At 42.4% G+C, this 16,737-nt stretch overlaps 1 protein-coding gene across 1 annotated transcript; it reads left to right on the top strand.

Moving 5' to 3' along the window:
* The first annotated feature begins 1,722 nt into the window (after positions 1-1,722).
* On the top strand, positions 1,723-15,371 carry ankrd40 (ankyrin repeat domain 40). Its single transcript, XM_062036368.1, has 5 exons — positions 1,723-2,212; positions 7,555-7,703; positions 8,021-8,641; positions 12,270-12,451; positions 12,583-15,371. Exons 1-5 carry the CDS (start codon positions 2,079-2,081, stop codon positions 12,721-12,723), a joined length of 1,227 nt encoding a protein of 408 aa, XP_061892352.1. The 5' UTR covers positions 1,723-2,078; the 3' UTR covers positions 12,724-15,371.
* Positions 15,372-16,737: the final 1,366 nt, after the last annotated feature.

The following is a 16,737-nucleotide window of genomic DNA, read 5'->3' on the forward strand; positions in this document are numbered from 1 at the left end:
CTGGAAAACCTAGAAGAAATAATGATTTGTCTTTGTTAGAAATATAGCTTGGTCCAATTTGTTATATATTCTAACAAAGTGTAGATTGGATTTTAACCTATTTAAAATATGTCATCAAAATTCTAAAAATTAATCTTAATCAGGAAAAATTACTAATGATGTCCCATAAATTATTTTTTTAATTTTTTCAAAAATATTCGAATAAGCTAGTTTTTCTCTTCTTTTTTTCAGTTGAAATTTGAATTTTAAAGAGTCGAAATTGAAGATAAACTATGTTTCAAAATTTAATTGTCATTTTTTTCGTGTTTTCTCCTCTTTTAAACCGTTCAATTAAGTGTAAATATCATTAATTATTAATAATAACATAGAGTTAAAGGTAAATTGAGCAAATTGGCTATTTCTGGCAATTTATTTAAGTGTGTATCAAAGTGGTAGCCCTTCGCATTAATCAGTACTCAAGAAGTAGCTCTTGGTTTCAAAAAGGTTGGTGACCCCTGGCGTAGTGGGTAGAGTGGCCGTGCCAGAAACCTGTGGGTTGCAGGTTCGCTCCCCGCCTCATGACATCCAAATCGCTGCCGTTGTGTCCTTGGGCAGGACACTTCACCCTTGCCCCCGGTGCCGCTCACACTGGTGAATTAATGATGAATGAATGATAGGTGGTGGTCGGAGGGGTCGTAGGCGCAAACTGGCAGCCTCGCTTCCGTCATTCTACCCCAGGGCAGCTGTGGCTACAAATGTAGCTTACCACCACCAGGTGTGAATGAATGATGGGTTCCCACTTCTCTGTGAGCGCTTTGAGTATCTAACAATAGAAAAGCGTGATATAAAATCTAATCCATTATTATTATTATTATTATTACTATGAGACAAGACAAAAGACACACACACGCACACACACACACACCCAAGCACACACTCAGGCCCAAACACTCTCTGACCATACACCTCTCTCCCATCGCTCTGTGCTGAGGGCATCACTCTCTTTCCTCCTCGTACTTCCTCAGTACTTCTTTTTTAAACAGTGTTTTAAATTGAATCATGTTAGAACACGTTTTGAACTCGTCCCCTAAGTTGTTCCACAGACTGACTCCACGCACTGAAATGCACATTGATTTTAAAGTTGTTCAAGAAGATTGGGAAGACTATGTCTCTCGGCTGGCCTCGGAACGCCTCGGGATCCCCCGGTAGGAGCTGGACGAACTGGCTGGGGATTGGGAAGTCTGGGCTTCCCTGCTTCGGCTGCTGCCCCCGCGACCCGACCTCAGATAAGCGGAAGAAGATGGATGGATGGATGGATAGTTTATTTCAAAGGGGGCAATGCAATTTCATAAAACACATGACTACACATGGTTTTAAAAAAAAGCCAGATTTAGCCAGAAGTCTAGTTTTCATCTGTAAAAAAAAAAAAAAAAAAAGTTAAAGTACCAATGATTGTCACACACACACTAGGTGTGTTGAAATTAACCTCTGCATTTGACCCATCCCCTTGTTCCACCCCCTGGAAGGTGAGGGGAGCAGTGAGCAGTCCCCTGGCTATGATGTAAAAAAGGCAGTAAAATTACAATTTAAAAAGAAAAAGAAAAAAAGCACACAATACATATACAATATAGTAAAAAAAAAATATATATAACATCACAACATATTATGTCACAACGTCTGTGTGTTCAGTTGTTTATATACGGAACTACATTTGTGTCGCTGTTGTTACACCTTAAAGTGTCCCCCGATGAGGCGGCGGTGCTTCTGGCAACCCGCTGACGGAACTCTAACAGCCCCGATAAGATTAAGTGGTTAACCCCCTTGTGGACTGTGACTTTAGCGACCGAACCAATAACACGGGTAATTAGGGACCGTGAAGAAGTGTCAGACGATATAAGCGCTAAATAATCCATTTGTTTAGGAAGGAATTTGTTGTTTTCAGCTAGCATTAGCACCATCGAACTGCTATCAGCCAGTCAAGCTAGCAAGTTCTTTTTTTTAGCTCGGCGGCTAATGCTACATCCGTCAAACTATTTCCTACCGCTTGTCCAAGCTTGTGCAAAGCCTATGAACTCGGGGATATCGTAGCCTCCGCAAACATGTCCACCACTTCGTTGGATAAAGAACTGCAGGAGCGGCTGAGAGAGGCGTGTGCCATCGGGGACATTGACGAAGTGCGGACATTGGTAGAGAGTGGAGTCAACGTCAACTCCCAGAACGAAATAAATGGATGGTAAGTGTGAGAGATATTGGGTGTGATCTTTCAAATGTCAACAAATTCCCTGTAGTTGTTGTTGTTCTTTAAATAATGTTGTGTTGTGTGTTTGGCTTGATCTCTGCTACCCTATTAGCTAAATCATGGCTTAACCTTTCTAAAATCCTCTAGTGCAGGGTTCCCCAACCTGTTTTTCCACCAGGGACCTGTTTAATGTATGCATTATTTTCACGGACCGACTTTTTACGTGTGGCAGATAAAAGAGCAAAAAAAAAAAGAGCATGAAAAATGTGCCTTTGGCTACAATCTGGCACATTAGCAATCAATCAATCAATCAATGTTTATTTATATAGCCCTAAATCACAAGTGTCTCAAAGGGCATTGTATATGTCCATTAATGTGCATGGTCCCATGGACTATAACAAAGGAGTTGTAATATACATCTATTAGAATCAGAATCAGAATAGTTTCATTGCCATTGTTTGAGAACGGGTTCACAAACTAGGAATTTTTCCTGGTGCAAACGTGCGACATAAAACACATATAACACATATTTGGTATAAAAAGAGCTGTGGCTAAGCTATCAGATAGACTTAGACGGGATTCAAGGAATTCAAGGAGCTGCTGTTAGGAGTTATTGTTCATTTGCCTGATGGCCGAGGGGAAAAAACTGTTCAGGTGGCGGGAGGTGTGGGTCTGGATGGAGCGTAGTCTCCTGCCTGAGGGGAGAGGGGAGAATAGTGTGTGTCCAGGGTGAGAAGAGTCAGCTGTGATCCGACCCACACACCTCCTGGTCCTGGAGGATAACAAGTCCTGGAGGGATGGGAGCTTGCAGCCAATCACCTTTTCCGCAGCACGTACGATGCGTTGCAGTCTATTCTTATCCTGGACTGTGGCACCGGGGAATCACACTGTGATGGAGGAGGTCAGGATGGACTCTATGATGGCTGAGTAAAACTGCACCAGCATCTCGGTCGGCGCCTTAAGTTTCCTCAGCTGCCGCAGGAAGTACATCCTCTGCTGGGCCTTCTTGATGAGGGAGCTTAACAAGCTTATTGGTGTGATTACTGCAGAGCTGGGCAAATATTTTGACTGGGGGGCCACATCGAGAGAAAACATGTGTGTGGGGGGTGGGGGAGGGGGGCAATGTGTATGTTTGATTGATTGATTGAGACTTTTATTAGTAGGTTGCACAGTGAAGTACATATTCTGTACAATTGACCACTAAATGGTAACACCCGAATAAGTTTTTCAACTTGTTTAAGTCGGGGTCCACTTAAATTGATTCATGATACAGATATATACTATCAGATATATACTCTCATCATAATACAGTCATCACACAAGATAATCATCAGGGTGTATACATTGAATTATTTACATAATTTTCAATTCGGGGTGTGGGATGTGGAGGGGGGTGTTAGGTTTGGTTGTTATCAACAATTGAGAACAGAGAAATGGACATTGAAACAGTGTAGGTCTGACTTGGTGGGATATGTACAGCAAGTAGTGGACATAGAGAGAGAGAGAGAGACCAGAAAGCATAAGAAAAAGTATCTACATTTGATTATTTACATTTGATTATTAACAATCCGGGGAGGGTGTTAGTCTAGGGTTGTAGTTGCCTGGAGGTGTACTTTTAAGTTAAGTTAAAGTTAAAGTATCAATGATTGTCACACACACACTAGGTGTGGTGAAATTTGTCCTCTGCATTTGACCCATCCCCTTGGGGAGCTGTGGGCAGCAGCGGCGCCGCGCCCGAGAATCATTTTGGTGATTTAACCCCCAATTCCAACCCTTGGTGCTGAGTGCCAAACAGGGAGGTAATGGGTCCCATTTTTATAGTCTTTGGTATGACTCGGCTGGGATTTGAACTCCAACCTACCGATCTCAGGGCGGACACTCTAACCACTAGATTGCGGTTTTGAAGGAGGATAGAGATGCCCTTTCTTTTACACATGTTGGGAGAGCATTCCACATTGATGTGGCATAGAAAGAGAATGAGTTAAGACCTTTGTTAGATCGGAATCTGGGTTTAACGTGGTTAGTGGAGCTCCCCCTGGTGTTGTGGTTATGGCGGTGTGTTGGATAAGCTCCGAGCAATCGGATTTGATAAAACCTCATCGAGCTGGATGTAATCTTACTTGGAGGGGAGGAAACCGGTGGTAGAGGTGAACGGCACCGTGTCCCCCCCCCTCTCAGTAAGCTGTCAATCAATCAATCAATGTTTATTTATATAGCCCTAATGTTTATTTATATAGCCCTAAATCACAAGTGTCTCAAAGGGCTGCACAAGCCACAACGACATCCTCGGTACAGAGCCCACATACGGGCAAGGAAAAACTCACCCCAGTGGGACGTCGGTGAATGACTATGAGAAACCTTGGAGAGGACCGCATATGTGGGTAACCCCCCCCCCCCCCCCCTCTAGGGGAGACCGAAAGCAATGGATGTCGAGTGGGCCTGACATAATATTGTGAAAGTCCAGTCCACAGTGGATACAACACATCAGCGAGAGTCCAGTCCATAGTGGGGCCAGCAGGAAACCATCCCGAGCGGAGACGGGTCAGCAGCGCAGAGATGTCCTCAACCGATGCACAGGCTAGTGGTCCACCCGGGGTCCCGACTCTGGACAGCCAGCACTTCATCCATGGCCACCGGACCTATGCAACTCCCCCTCGCAAGGGACAGGGGAGAAGAGGAGAGAAGAAAAGAAACGGCAGATCAACTGGTCTAAAAAAGGGGGGTCTATTTAAAGGCTAGATTATACAAATGAGTTTGAAGATGGGACTTAAATGCTTCTACTGAGGTAGCATCTCTAACTGTTACCGGGAGGGCATTCCAGAGTACTGGAGTCCGAATATAAAACGCTCTATAGCCCGCAGACTTTTTTTTGGCTCTAGGAATCACTAATAAACCGGAGTTCTTTGAACGCAGATTTCTTGTCGGGACATATGGTACAATACAATCGGCGAGATAGGCTGGAGCTAAACCGTGTAGTATTTTATACGTAAGTAGTAAAACCTTAAAGTCGCATCTTAAGTGCACAGGAAGCCAGTGCAGGTGAGCCAGTATAGGCGTAATATGATCAAACTTTCTTGTTTTTGTCAAAAGTCTTGCAGCCGCATTTTGTACCAACTGTAATCTTTTAATGCTAGACATAGGGAGACCCGAAAATAATACGTTACAGTAATCGAGACGAGACGTAACGAACACATGAATAATGATCTCAGCGTCGCTAGTGGACAAGATGGAACGAATTTTAGCGATATTACGGAGATGAAAGAAGTCCGTTTTAGTAACACTCTTAATATAAGGTAGTATATTAGGGCCTTTACTGTTCCTAATATACGTAAACGACATGTCATCAGCATGCGACTGTGAATTGTTCCTGTTTGCGGATGACTCAGCCTTGCTGGTATCGGGCAAGGACAAGTCACAGGTGTAAAAAATCCTCAGTGCCGAACCCTGAAGAAATTGCACCTGGCTCGCTGACAATAAGCTATTCATACACTTAGGTAAAACGGAATCCATCCTATTTGGGTCCCAAATCAACCTTAAGAAAGTCAGTGACTTCACTATTAAAGTGGGTGACATTGTTATCACCAGGAAAGATGAGGTCACCTACCTAGGTTCCATTCTAGAGGCTAATCTTTCCTGTGATAAAATGGCAACCAAAGTAATCAAAAAGGTCAACCAACGATTTTTCTACAGAATCTCCTCTCTGGTCAACAAAAGCACCATTGAGATTCTAGCGGGAACTCTCATTCAACCTTTTTTCGATTACGCATGCACCTCCTGGGGCCCCAGCACCTCCAAAACCCTCAAATCTAGACTCCAAACATCCCAGAACAAGCTAGTCAGGTTACTTCTAGACCTCCACCCCAGATCACACCTCACTCCTACGCACTTCTCCAAAGTGGGCTGGCTCAGGGTGGAGGACAGAGTAAAACAACTTGCACTGAGCCTAGTCTATAAAATTCGCTACACCTCCCTGATACCGAAGTACATGTCAAACTACTTCCATAACGTAAATGACCGCCACAACCACAACACCAGGGGGAGCTCCACAAACCACGTCAAACCCAGATTCCGATCTAACAAAGGTCTTAACTCATTCTCCTTCTATGCCACATCAATATGGAATGCACTCCCAACAGGTGTAAAAGAAAGTGCATCTCTACCCTCCTTCAAAACCGCACTAAAAGAACACCTCCAGGCAACTACAACCCTAGACTAACACCCTGCCCCCACCACATCCCACCTCCCCAGATTGTAAATAATCAAATGTAAATAATCAAATGTATATACTTGTTCTTATGCTCTACAGTAAGTGTATTTGGCTCCCTTTTTTTCAGGAACACTAATACCAAAAGTCAATCCGATAGAATTCTAAAAAATGTTATGACAGACACCTCAAAAAAACAGAATGGAATTTTAGAGGTTTTTTACTGAATGGGACACCCAAAATTTACACGAAAATAAAGAAAGTGGGATTTACAATATTAACTATGAACAATAAAACACTGAATATTAACAACATATGAACGTCGCTCTTTTACTTCTCAGACCAGCTCCTCGATAGTTGTGTATCTTTTACAATCAAACAAAACACAACAAAAATGTAACAAACAGCAAAATATGAATGCAAAGTGTAATAAACACCTACAATGTGATATGTTATCACGTACAAATCTGTTTCTGACACACGCGTTTGGGGCTGGCTGCTCGGAAAACAAACCCCGTCCACTCTGCTTTGTTCCTGGTCTGAGCTGCTGTGACGTAGATGACCGTAGTAACTCCAGTAACACTCAAAAGTGCAGATTTCAACCATTGTAATATTTTTAATAGTTCAAGACTTACGGTCATTTAAAAACAGCACTGCACATCATAAGAGCGACGAGAGTGTTGATGTTAAAGGTCTAAAAAAATTATGTAGAACGTTCGGCGGGCCGCATTGAAAATCTTAACGGGCCGCATGTGGCCCGCGGGCCCTATTTTGCCCAGGTCTGGTTTAGTGGGAGAGGCGAAAGTTAAGTAGGAGAAAATGCGGTGAGTTTATAAATTATTTAATGTCCCGAGTGGGACAAGCGGTAGAAAATGGATGGATGTTTCTGTGCGGCCCGGTAGCAAATGCGTCAAGGACCGGTGGGTGAGGACCACTGCTCTAGTGGGTAGTTTGGGATGTTATGTAAACAAAACAAAAACTTGTTTGCCGTAATACAGCCTACCAAGTATTAAACATATTTGCTTGTCTCGTTTTGTTAAATACACAGCTGACGGTTTACACTAATTGCCCTCAATGATCTAATTCAACATTGTTTTGTTTAATTTGAGTGTGATCTCTTTAATCTCACCAGGACTTGCCTGCATTGGGCATGCAAGCGGAACCATAAGCTCATCGTGTCCTACTTACTAAGTAGTGGTGCGGACAAAGACATCCTTACGGCGAAGGAGGAGAGGGCCGCACAGCTCACGTCCAAGCCAGAGATCAAACGACTTTTAGGAGGTATGCTCTACCCTGGTTATTTCCTGATATCTATCTGTTGTGTGTGCGATAGATTAATATTCAATTTGCAGGTTGCAGTATGGATGTTAATCCTACATTATAGACTGCAAGGAAGCTGGAAATATATGATTTGAAGCTTGTTTGGCCCAACAGGACATAAACATAAACAAAGAAAATGGCTGACAACAAGTGCCATAAGCATTGAGTAGCTCTCAGTTGTTGCTTGACTTGATTCTTACTTAACTTTTCTAAAAGGCAATATGTGTGTGTATCTGGAATGTGGAATCTGGAATTGACTTTGTTTAATGTTTCCATAGTTGAAGTGGAAGACCTGCCTGAAGTCCCGGGGCCTGAGTTGCCAATCATCCCCAATTATTTGTCGAACCCGCTTTTCATATACTCCAAGATGGATAAGAAGAGAGAGCTGCTCCTCTCTCAGCACATTGTACAAAATGGATCTGTGGATCACATTGAGACTGCGGACAGCGATTCAGCCCCCCTTTCTCCAGCCGAGCACCTTCAGCTGTCTCAAAGCCTGGGCACTGATGAGCCCTACACAAACACCACCCTTCTTAACCAGGCCAGGGAATTTGTTCCTCTGGCTGAGCAAAACGGGGCGACACCGGTCTATGGTCCACCCCACAACAACCACACAGTTGTAAACTGCACGGTGCCGGCAGATCTGTCGGTCGAGCCTCACCTCGTCAACCACACTGTGCCACACAACGGAACCATGTGCTCGCCTCCTTTGGCCTCGCACAGCCCGGGTTTGGCTTGCAGCAGTGGGGGTCAGGTCCAAGCGCCTGTGACTAACGCTAATCCAGCTGTGAGCAGGCAGCAGTCCGTGCCGCAGCAGATAGGCTACAGTCAGCCGGGGGGACCTTTGCCCGCATTCCAGCCCTTTTTCTTCACAAGCACCTTCCCAGTCAATGTGCAAGGTGAGTGCCAACTCTTAATATGCAGGAGTTTTTCATCAAGAGGCAATAATGTACTCTAGGATTACATTTTAGACAATGGTATTGATCTAGACTAGATTTGTGTGTGTGTTTTCTTTGTCTCTCGCATTTGAACAGGGTGCAATAGTGCTCACTCCGTCCATTGCTCTGAGCACGTTTATTCAATAGAACTAAATGAATGCAGTGAACCCTCTTGTCGTCCTTGGTCTTTGTCCTGGTGGGCGGAGGAGGGACTGTTATCTTACACACACGCACACACAGGCTGCACGTACAGAGCCTCGGTAGTCGGGACTCGCTAGTGAGAAGCACCACAAAGTAACAGAAATTAGGATGGAAAAAGATGATTGCCAAGCCAAATGTCACCATGTGGGAATATTTCAGCTTCAAACCAAATGAGCAACATCAGCCCATCAATACGGACGAACAAGCCAGTATGCACAATTTGTTGGAAAGTGATGGCAGCAAAAAAAAGACAACAAACCAACCCAGTTTTTCCAACTAGGAAAAAACTGCACTTCAGGATATGTTAAATATTTATTGAATTTGCAGGTTTGCTAACAGCGATTGAGTCTTTTTTTCTTTTATTTTTATGTTTGTTTACTTATTTAGGATAATTAAAAGTTTTTCACATTCCCATTACAATGATAATACATTCCATTCATCCATCCATTTTTTTTTGCTTAACCAAGGTCAGGTCGCGAGGGCAGCAGCTTAAGCAGAGAAGTTCAGACTTTTATCTCCCTAGACACTTCATCTAGCTGCTCCCGGGGGATCCCGAGGCGTTCCCAGGCCAGCTGGGAGACGTAAGCTGCGTTTCCATTGCAGTTTTTCGCCAAATAAAATACATATTTCTCAAATTTCAACAAAGTACATTTGTGACTTGTAGGTGTTACCCTTAAAGAGTGTTTTGCATCCGCAATTCTCATAAAATCTGGTCTTGTGAGACTCCACTTTGAGGAAGATGGACCCTTTGCTATTCCATGGTTTTGGAACTGGGATTACAATTGCAGCCACTGCTATTGCCTTGAGCGAAAAAAACGAAGGCAGCAACCACGAATAAGGGATCTTTGGCAAAGAATTGTGAACCAGGAATTCACGGATTAATTGTGGATTCAAGGGCCCCATTGACATTGGTCAGGCATGTGGGTCTCTCCGAGCTTGCGGCTTGGCCTCTATTGCCGGTAAGGGACCTGTGAGAAGGCCCGGTTGGTTAGGGATGCCGCCTTGCTACCCACAACCAACCGATCCCAAGCGAGACCAAGATGACCCGTCTGGACAAGTTGTCCTGTGTTGGTCTCACGCCGCTACGGTAAATGTGAAAAATTGTTTCCATCATGCTTTTGCGACACACTTCAATATTGAAACGTCTGTAAACCACCTCATGAGAGCGTAAAAACGTTCTAGCGATATTTGAGATGTTTTTTTCGAAATATGGGTGTTTCCATTGCCAGCTTCTTATGGCAATATTTAGGCTCTGCGCATTTCTAGGCGTAATGGAGATGCAGCGTCAGACCCCCAATGTGTCCTGGGTCTTCCCTGTGGTCTCCTACCGGTCGGACGACCCCTAAACATCTCCCCCAGGGAGGCATTTGGGGGGGCCTCCGGAACAGATGCCCGAACCACCGCATCTGGCTTCTCTCAATGTACTGGAGGAGTGGACTTACTCTGAGCTCCTCCCGAATGACCGAGCTTCTCACCCTATTTCTAAGGGAGAGCCCCGTCACACAACAGAGAAAACGTATTAGTCCGCTTGTACCTGTGATCTTGTCCTTTTGGTCATAACACAAAGCTCATAATCATAGGTGAGGATATGAATGTAGATCGACCAGTAAAATTAGAGCTTTGCCTTCCGGCTCAGCTCCTTCTCCACCACGACGGATTGATACAAGGTTTGCATCACTGCAGACACCGCACCGAAGAGCGGTGCAGATTCACAAGAATTGTACTTGAACTCTTCCACTTGGGGCAAGGTCTCCTCCCCAGAGAGATGGCAGTCAATCCTTTTACTGGCGAGAACTATGGACTCGGACTTGAAGGCGCTGATTCCAATAAATTCAACGAGAAATACAAGTTATTTGCATTTGATAGGGTTGTTATTGCACAGGGGTTAGTGCATGTGCCTCACAATACGAAGGTCCTGAGTTCAAACTCCATCTTTCTGTGTGGAGTTTGCATGTTCTCCCCGTGACTACGTGGGTTCCCTCTGGGTACTCCGGCTTCCTCCCACCTCCAAAGACATGCACCTGGGGATAGGTTGATTGGCAACACTAAATTGGCCCTAATGTGTGAGTGTGGATGTTTTCTGTCTATCTGTGTTGGCCCTCCGATGAGGTGGCGACTTGTCCAGGGTGTACCCCGCCTTCCGCCCGAATGCAGCTGAGATAGGCTCCAGCTCCCCCCGCGACCTCAAAAGGGACAAGCGGTAGAAAATGGATGGATGGATGGATTATTATTATTAGTTACGTTGCATGTACATGCAGATTACATTAATTTGATCCTAAAATAATGCTGACAATAACATTGTTTATCGGCAATTTATGGGACAATATATCATCCGGAAAATGTAGTCTTCAGCCTGGGGATATGTACTGTATATTAACTACTTTAAAAAATATCCAAGTTGTATTTATATAGTATTGTCCCTTAAAAGAGAACTGCACTTTTTTGGAATTGTGTCTGTTGTTCACAATCATTATTAGGGGCAAGAAGATTGATGTATTTTTTTGAATGCATTCTAACTTGAAATAAAAGTCTGCTTATAACAGAGTTAATGGGAGGTCCTGTATTCCTCCCATAAATCCCTGTAAAAAACATCCAAAAAAGTGCCAACTATACTCCATTTATATTTCATGACTTGAATACTAACCAACAATTAGCGATATTGTTATTATAAGCGCTAACACTTACAAACTATTTTTTAGCACGCCGTGATCAGAGGGAGCTAACAGCTTGTGCTGGCTGTATTGACATCAGCATCTGCGGTGAGCTGCTTTTACGCCACGGAGCTCGAAGGTTTATTCTAGATCATAAATAATGCCTTTCACCTGCATAGTGAAAGGATGAAGACATAATCTAACGAGTTGGTCAACTTTGGCATCTAATTTCGACCCAGAAATGGCGAGCAATAAACAAAGACACATGGTCTGCGCTTGTTCACCCCCCTTTTTTATCTTCGCTAGGATAATGAGTCATTATTCATCTAAATTGGAATATGTAGGCAGACAAATAGCAGAGTAAGTGATGTTTTACTATGTTAAAAAAAAAAAAGAACTTTGCTGCGTTTTTTAAATTAATGCCCCGCCGAATGCTTAAAACGATCAAAATACATATATATGAAATGTGTTTATGAATGTGCCTGTTACAACGTTACATATATGTACGGTACTTGGAATGTGTGTATATAAAACCTTGATGGAGGCTTTTGGATGTTAGAGCGCCTTGTAGGCAGAATAGAGCGACTCCCATAGGCTCTATTCTAAGCAGAGTTTTGATCGCATTTGTTTACTATTTAGAATGCATAAAAATGTTGACTTTGAATGAATGAGTTTACTGCGAAAACTGTGTGGGCTGCGGAGAAAGTGTCTTGAACCCAGCCTTTTTTCTCCTGCAGAGTTAGTACTGAAGGTGCGTATTCAGAACCCAAACGCGCGGGAGAACGACTTCATCGAAGTAGAGCTGGACCGCCAGGAGCTCACGTATCGCTCACTGCTAAGGGTCTGCTGCCGTGAGCTGGACATCAGTACGGAGCATGTGGAGAAGATCCGCAAGCTGCCAAACACTATGTTGAGAAAGGTAAAACAGGCTTAATTTTTACAAAGTTTGTGACTATTTTACCCAATTTATTTATTTTTTGATACAAGTGGAAATGTGCTGCCTCTGCATTTTTTGCTGCAACATTCAATGACTGACTTCTCTATGACCAGGACAAAGATGTCGCCCGGCTGCAGGACTTCCAGGAGCTGGAGGTTGTCCTGGAGAAATCTGAGGGCTTGTCCTTCTCCAGCACAGGGAGCTTGACCGACAGACCCTGCTACAACATGAAGGCCTCCCGCCTCACCTACTAGTGCACCCCAACAGAGTTTCCCTGCTTCTAATGGGCTTGTGTAGCTGCCCCTTGAGCAGCCATTACCCAGTTGCCTGCCAGATCTCTTGTCAAGCTTTGTTCAGCTGGGGTGTTCTGCCAAATTTCCTGAATGGGATTTCATTTATCAAGTTCGCCAGCTATTGTCCTGTTCCTGGCCCTTTCGCTGCTTTAGTGTTCCCAACGAGCTGTTAGAGACCTGATCCACGGCGGCTTGGATATTTGGCCCCATCTCTTCTTCCCAGTGCACTTTGTGCCAAGGATTCAGAGGAACAACATGGAGTAGGTCAGGGACTTTGGCCTGTTATTCTGTTGACTGAACGGGTTTCTGCAATAGCCTTATTTGGACGTCTCAATCGGCAAACTTTGGACAAAGGTCTGATTTTAGTCTGGTTTTCTTGTTGAAACATTTTCCAATTGGCTTACTTACACACTGTCATACATGGTGTCGCTTTAGTGTCTTTGCTGCCGAGGGGACTTCTATTAGTTTCGTGATCTTTTTTTGGATTGGTCATTTTAGCTGCTGTCTACACACGAGTGGACATGAAAAAAACTGTAGAAAGGAACAGTTATTTTCATCTTTAAAGTTATTTGGTGAATTGGACCTTTTTTTGGTATGAGGCTTTTGTTGACAATTTTAGAAACCAGTTCTGCTGAATCAGCTCATTGGATCGAAGAATGAGCAAACTCTATCAGAAAGGAATGCAACTGTGCAAGTTTTCAGTTGTATTTTAATAACCCGCTTATTAAGACATGCGGAACCGTGGAAGCAAATGCTCAATTATTCCAACTATATCGTTCAAAGAAAAGTGAGTTTATGAACAATCTACATCGTTTTGGCGGACATTGTTTCTTTTTAATAACTGTTATTTTATTTCAAATGGTAGCTTTACGAGATAACACTAGTTTGACATTACTTTAACCTGCACTGGATGATTATATTATTATTATATTATTATTAATACTTACTATATTTGAAGAGGGCACGTGGAGCACCGACTTCTGTTAAATGAGAATTCTTATGCTGCTTCCATCATTGCATTCTTTTAAAGGTGGGGCCCATTTTCCTGACATTGCACATCCTACAATCGAAAAGTTCCTCTCCCAGTAATAACTGTTTACTGTTCAAAGGTATACCTGAAGCTCTTACTTGTATTTCTATGGTTGACAATATATATTTTTATTAATAAGCATAGGTTTTTTTTTCTTCTTTTAACCAGGTAGGCCTGTTGTGTTTGTGTCAAAACATTTATGGTGTAAGCTGGAACAGATGAAGAAAAGTGCAATTTGAGGTAAAGACAATGTGAGTCGAAGGCTTTATTGAAGCAAAGACAAGTGAGGCGGATGAGAGGTATGTTTGATGAAGGACTAACAGTATTTGTAGGGTTGTTTATCATTCTATAGGAAAAGCAGATGACATTTTGACCTAACCTATGCATCCAGAGTCTGATATTTTTATAAACGATACATCCTGTGTACTTGCAGATGTAATCGTAGGCACTGCTGAAGCTGTTTTGTTTTGTTTTGGAGACCTGTGTGTTCTTTGATAAAGCATGATGAATGGCTTCATCTCCTCGCCTACTTTGTAGTCCTTCATGATTAAGGTTGCTACTCTTGTAAACTGAACAAATATAACACTGTTTCATGACCTGAACTCAAATGTGTAACACAGCTCAGGTGTTCCATTCATCCGCGACCATCACAGGAAATGTTGAAGCATGATCATTTTAGTTCCTTCCAATATCCAGGAACTTAGCACAGCCATAGAAAAGTAGAAAACCGACATTCCATAAACCACAATCAACCTGATCAACTATGCCAAAGAGATGTGTTGCATTGTCTGAAGCAAATGGTCTGATAAAACTGCACATTTTCTTCAGTGGCACACCTGTGAAATAATCCTGCTGTCCAAACAGCCTCTTATGCTTCCCTTGTAGGGTTTATCTCAGCAAAAGGAGAAGCGCTCACTGACAGATTTCAACACGTGTAAATAATATTTGAGAGGAATCAGCCTTTTGTGTATTTCGAAAAAGATACGTTCAACACCAGAAAAATGGGAACAAAAACAAAAATGTGGGGTTTGTAGTTTTTGGTTTTTCATAATTGAAAACCAACTTGACAGCCACTAGAGGGAAGTAAAGATTCATTCCTTTTTAAATCGTGTCTGTCTAATAATTGCTAGGAGACACACCCTTTTAACCCCTATTCAAGTCAGATTGAAGTCAAAGTTCACTGTTCTGAAGTCACTAACCTGAACCAGTCAGTCATCTCCAGTTGGCACACACACACACTGTGGGCTTCAATTATTCTTTTTCCAGAATGGAATTATAACATGTTTCCCTAGTATTAAAGTTGAATTAGGTGCCGAATTTGGACTTATTTAGAATGTTCTATTAATTTACAGGTTAAAAAAGATACATAGGCATCTTAATCATAAAATATTAGGTGCAGGTTCTCCAGGTTCCTGAATGACCTTTAACCTGTATAAAGCCAAACCCTATGTATTGCCTTTTTATTACTTATTATGATTGACTGCAGATGATACTATATTTTGCAGCATTAAAGAATGGACTGTGAAAATTCAAAATGGGAGGTGGTGTAATTTCCATTAGTAAAAGTATATATCAGTCGTGCTTCAGAGTTTGCTAAACTAAGCATTAACTCAGACGCATACTACATAACACTTTAACCTACAAAATAAAAACGAATGCAATTATACCTATGTGTCAAAATCAAATCACGCAATATATTTTTTTAAAGCATGTCATTCTGGGCTAAACTAAGCATTTTAAAGCATAACAATGGCGTAAAGAACTGCATTGTCAGCACTAGTACAGTAGTATTGGCCACTAGATCAGACCAAACCAATCAGTATCATGGCCACTGAGTGGCTCAGCTTCAGGTAGCATTACTACATTGGATTAAACAAGTGTAAAAGTGACTATGTGGATGTTTTTGCGCGTCTAGAAGACTTATTTAGGAGGTCAACAGGGTTTTTATGCTCTAGCTCTGAGAATATTTATTTTAGCCAATAATTTCCGCAATCAGGCCGTGAATCAATTGATAACGATATAAAAGTTGTTTTTTTTTTCAAAATATATTTTTGAGATTTCAGATTTTTTTTCATGTCACAGTCACACCTTGCACCATCAAAGTAAGGAACATAACTCCAAAAGAAAAAACAATATATTCAAATATTCCAACCCAGAGGTTTACCGCATATGAAACCATGCATGGAGTCTACGCTGATTGCACATTTCAAACCCCCCCAGCTGTCTTCCTCACATTTGACCTGTGCAGGTTTTGCACAACAAGTCACTGCAGTACATTTTCTCTTAACCCCAAATCACCTACATGTGTTTTTGGAGACATTTTGTTATGTTCCCTTTGTGATGTAAAGAACACAAACAACACCTACGTCGTAGTGATACACTTGTATGTGAGTGCATGTGGCGAGCAGATGTTCCGGCAATGCAAACCAGGGAGCCATAATATTGCATCATCTCACGGGATGGTTTAAGAAATGTTTAAAATCAAGTTATTCATTGTGACTGCGTGTTGCAGAACTGCACTTGCAACATTTTTAATGTTTCATACATAATGTGACTATTTTAGTGGACACACATTTACCTGCACATGATAGACTGTCCAGCGGTGTTTTGCTTAGGGCCCCGCTGTGGCTGGAAGTGGCCCTCTCTTTTATTTACAAGCGAGGTGCTTATAATGTGCTTATAGCATGAACAGTCAGTTATTGTTTTAAATCAGCTCTACCAGTCTCTAATATGACACAAGTAGCAGTTTGGCTAAGAGTATTTTACAAATGGAGACAGGTTTTTACTTTTCTTGGACTTGGGGCCCTTGCTGCACTGTAAGCATGTTCATTGCAACTTACGGTCTAATAATTGCAATACTTTCACAGTAACATTTTCAGTAGTTTACTGTGAAATATCTTTATAGCAATTTACTGTAACTGCAGAGCTGTGATTTTACAGTTAAT

The sequence above is a fragment of the Entelurus aequoreus genome, linkage group LG25 (genome assembly GCF_033978785.1).
Source record: "Entelurus aequoreus isolate RoL-2023_Sb linkage group LG25, RoL_Eaeq_v1.1, whole genome shotgun sequence".
In the NCBI taxonomy this organism is placed as follows: domain Eukaryota; kingdom Metazoa; phylum Chordata; class Actinopteri; order Syngnathiformes; family Syngnathidae; genus Entelurus; species Entelurus aequoreus.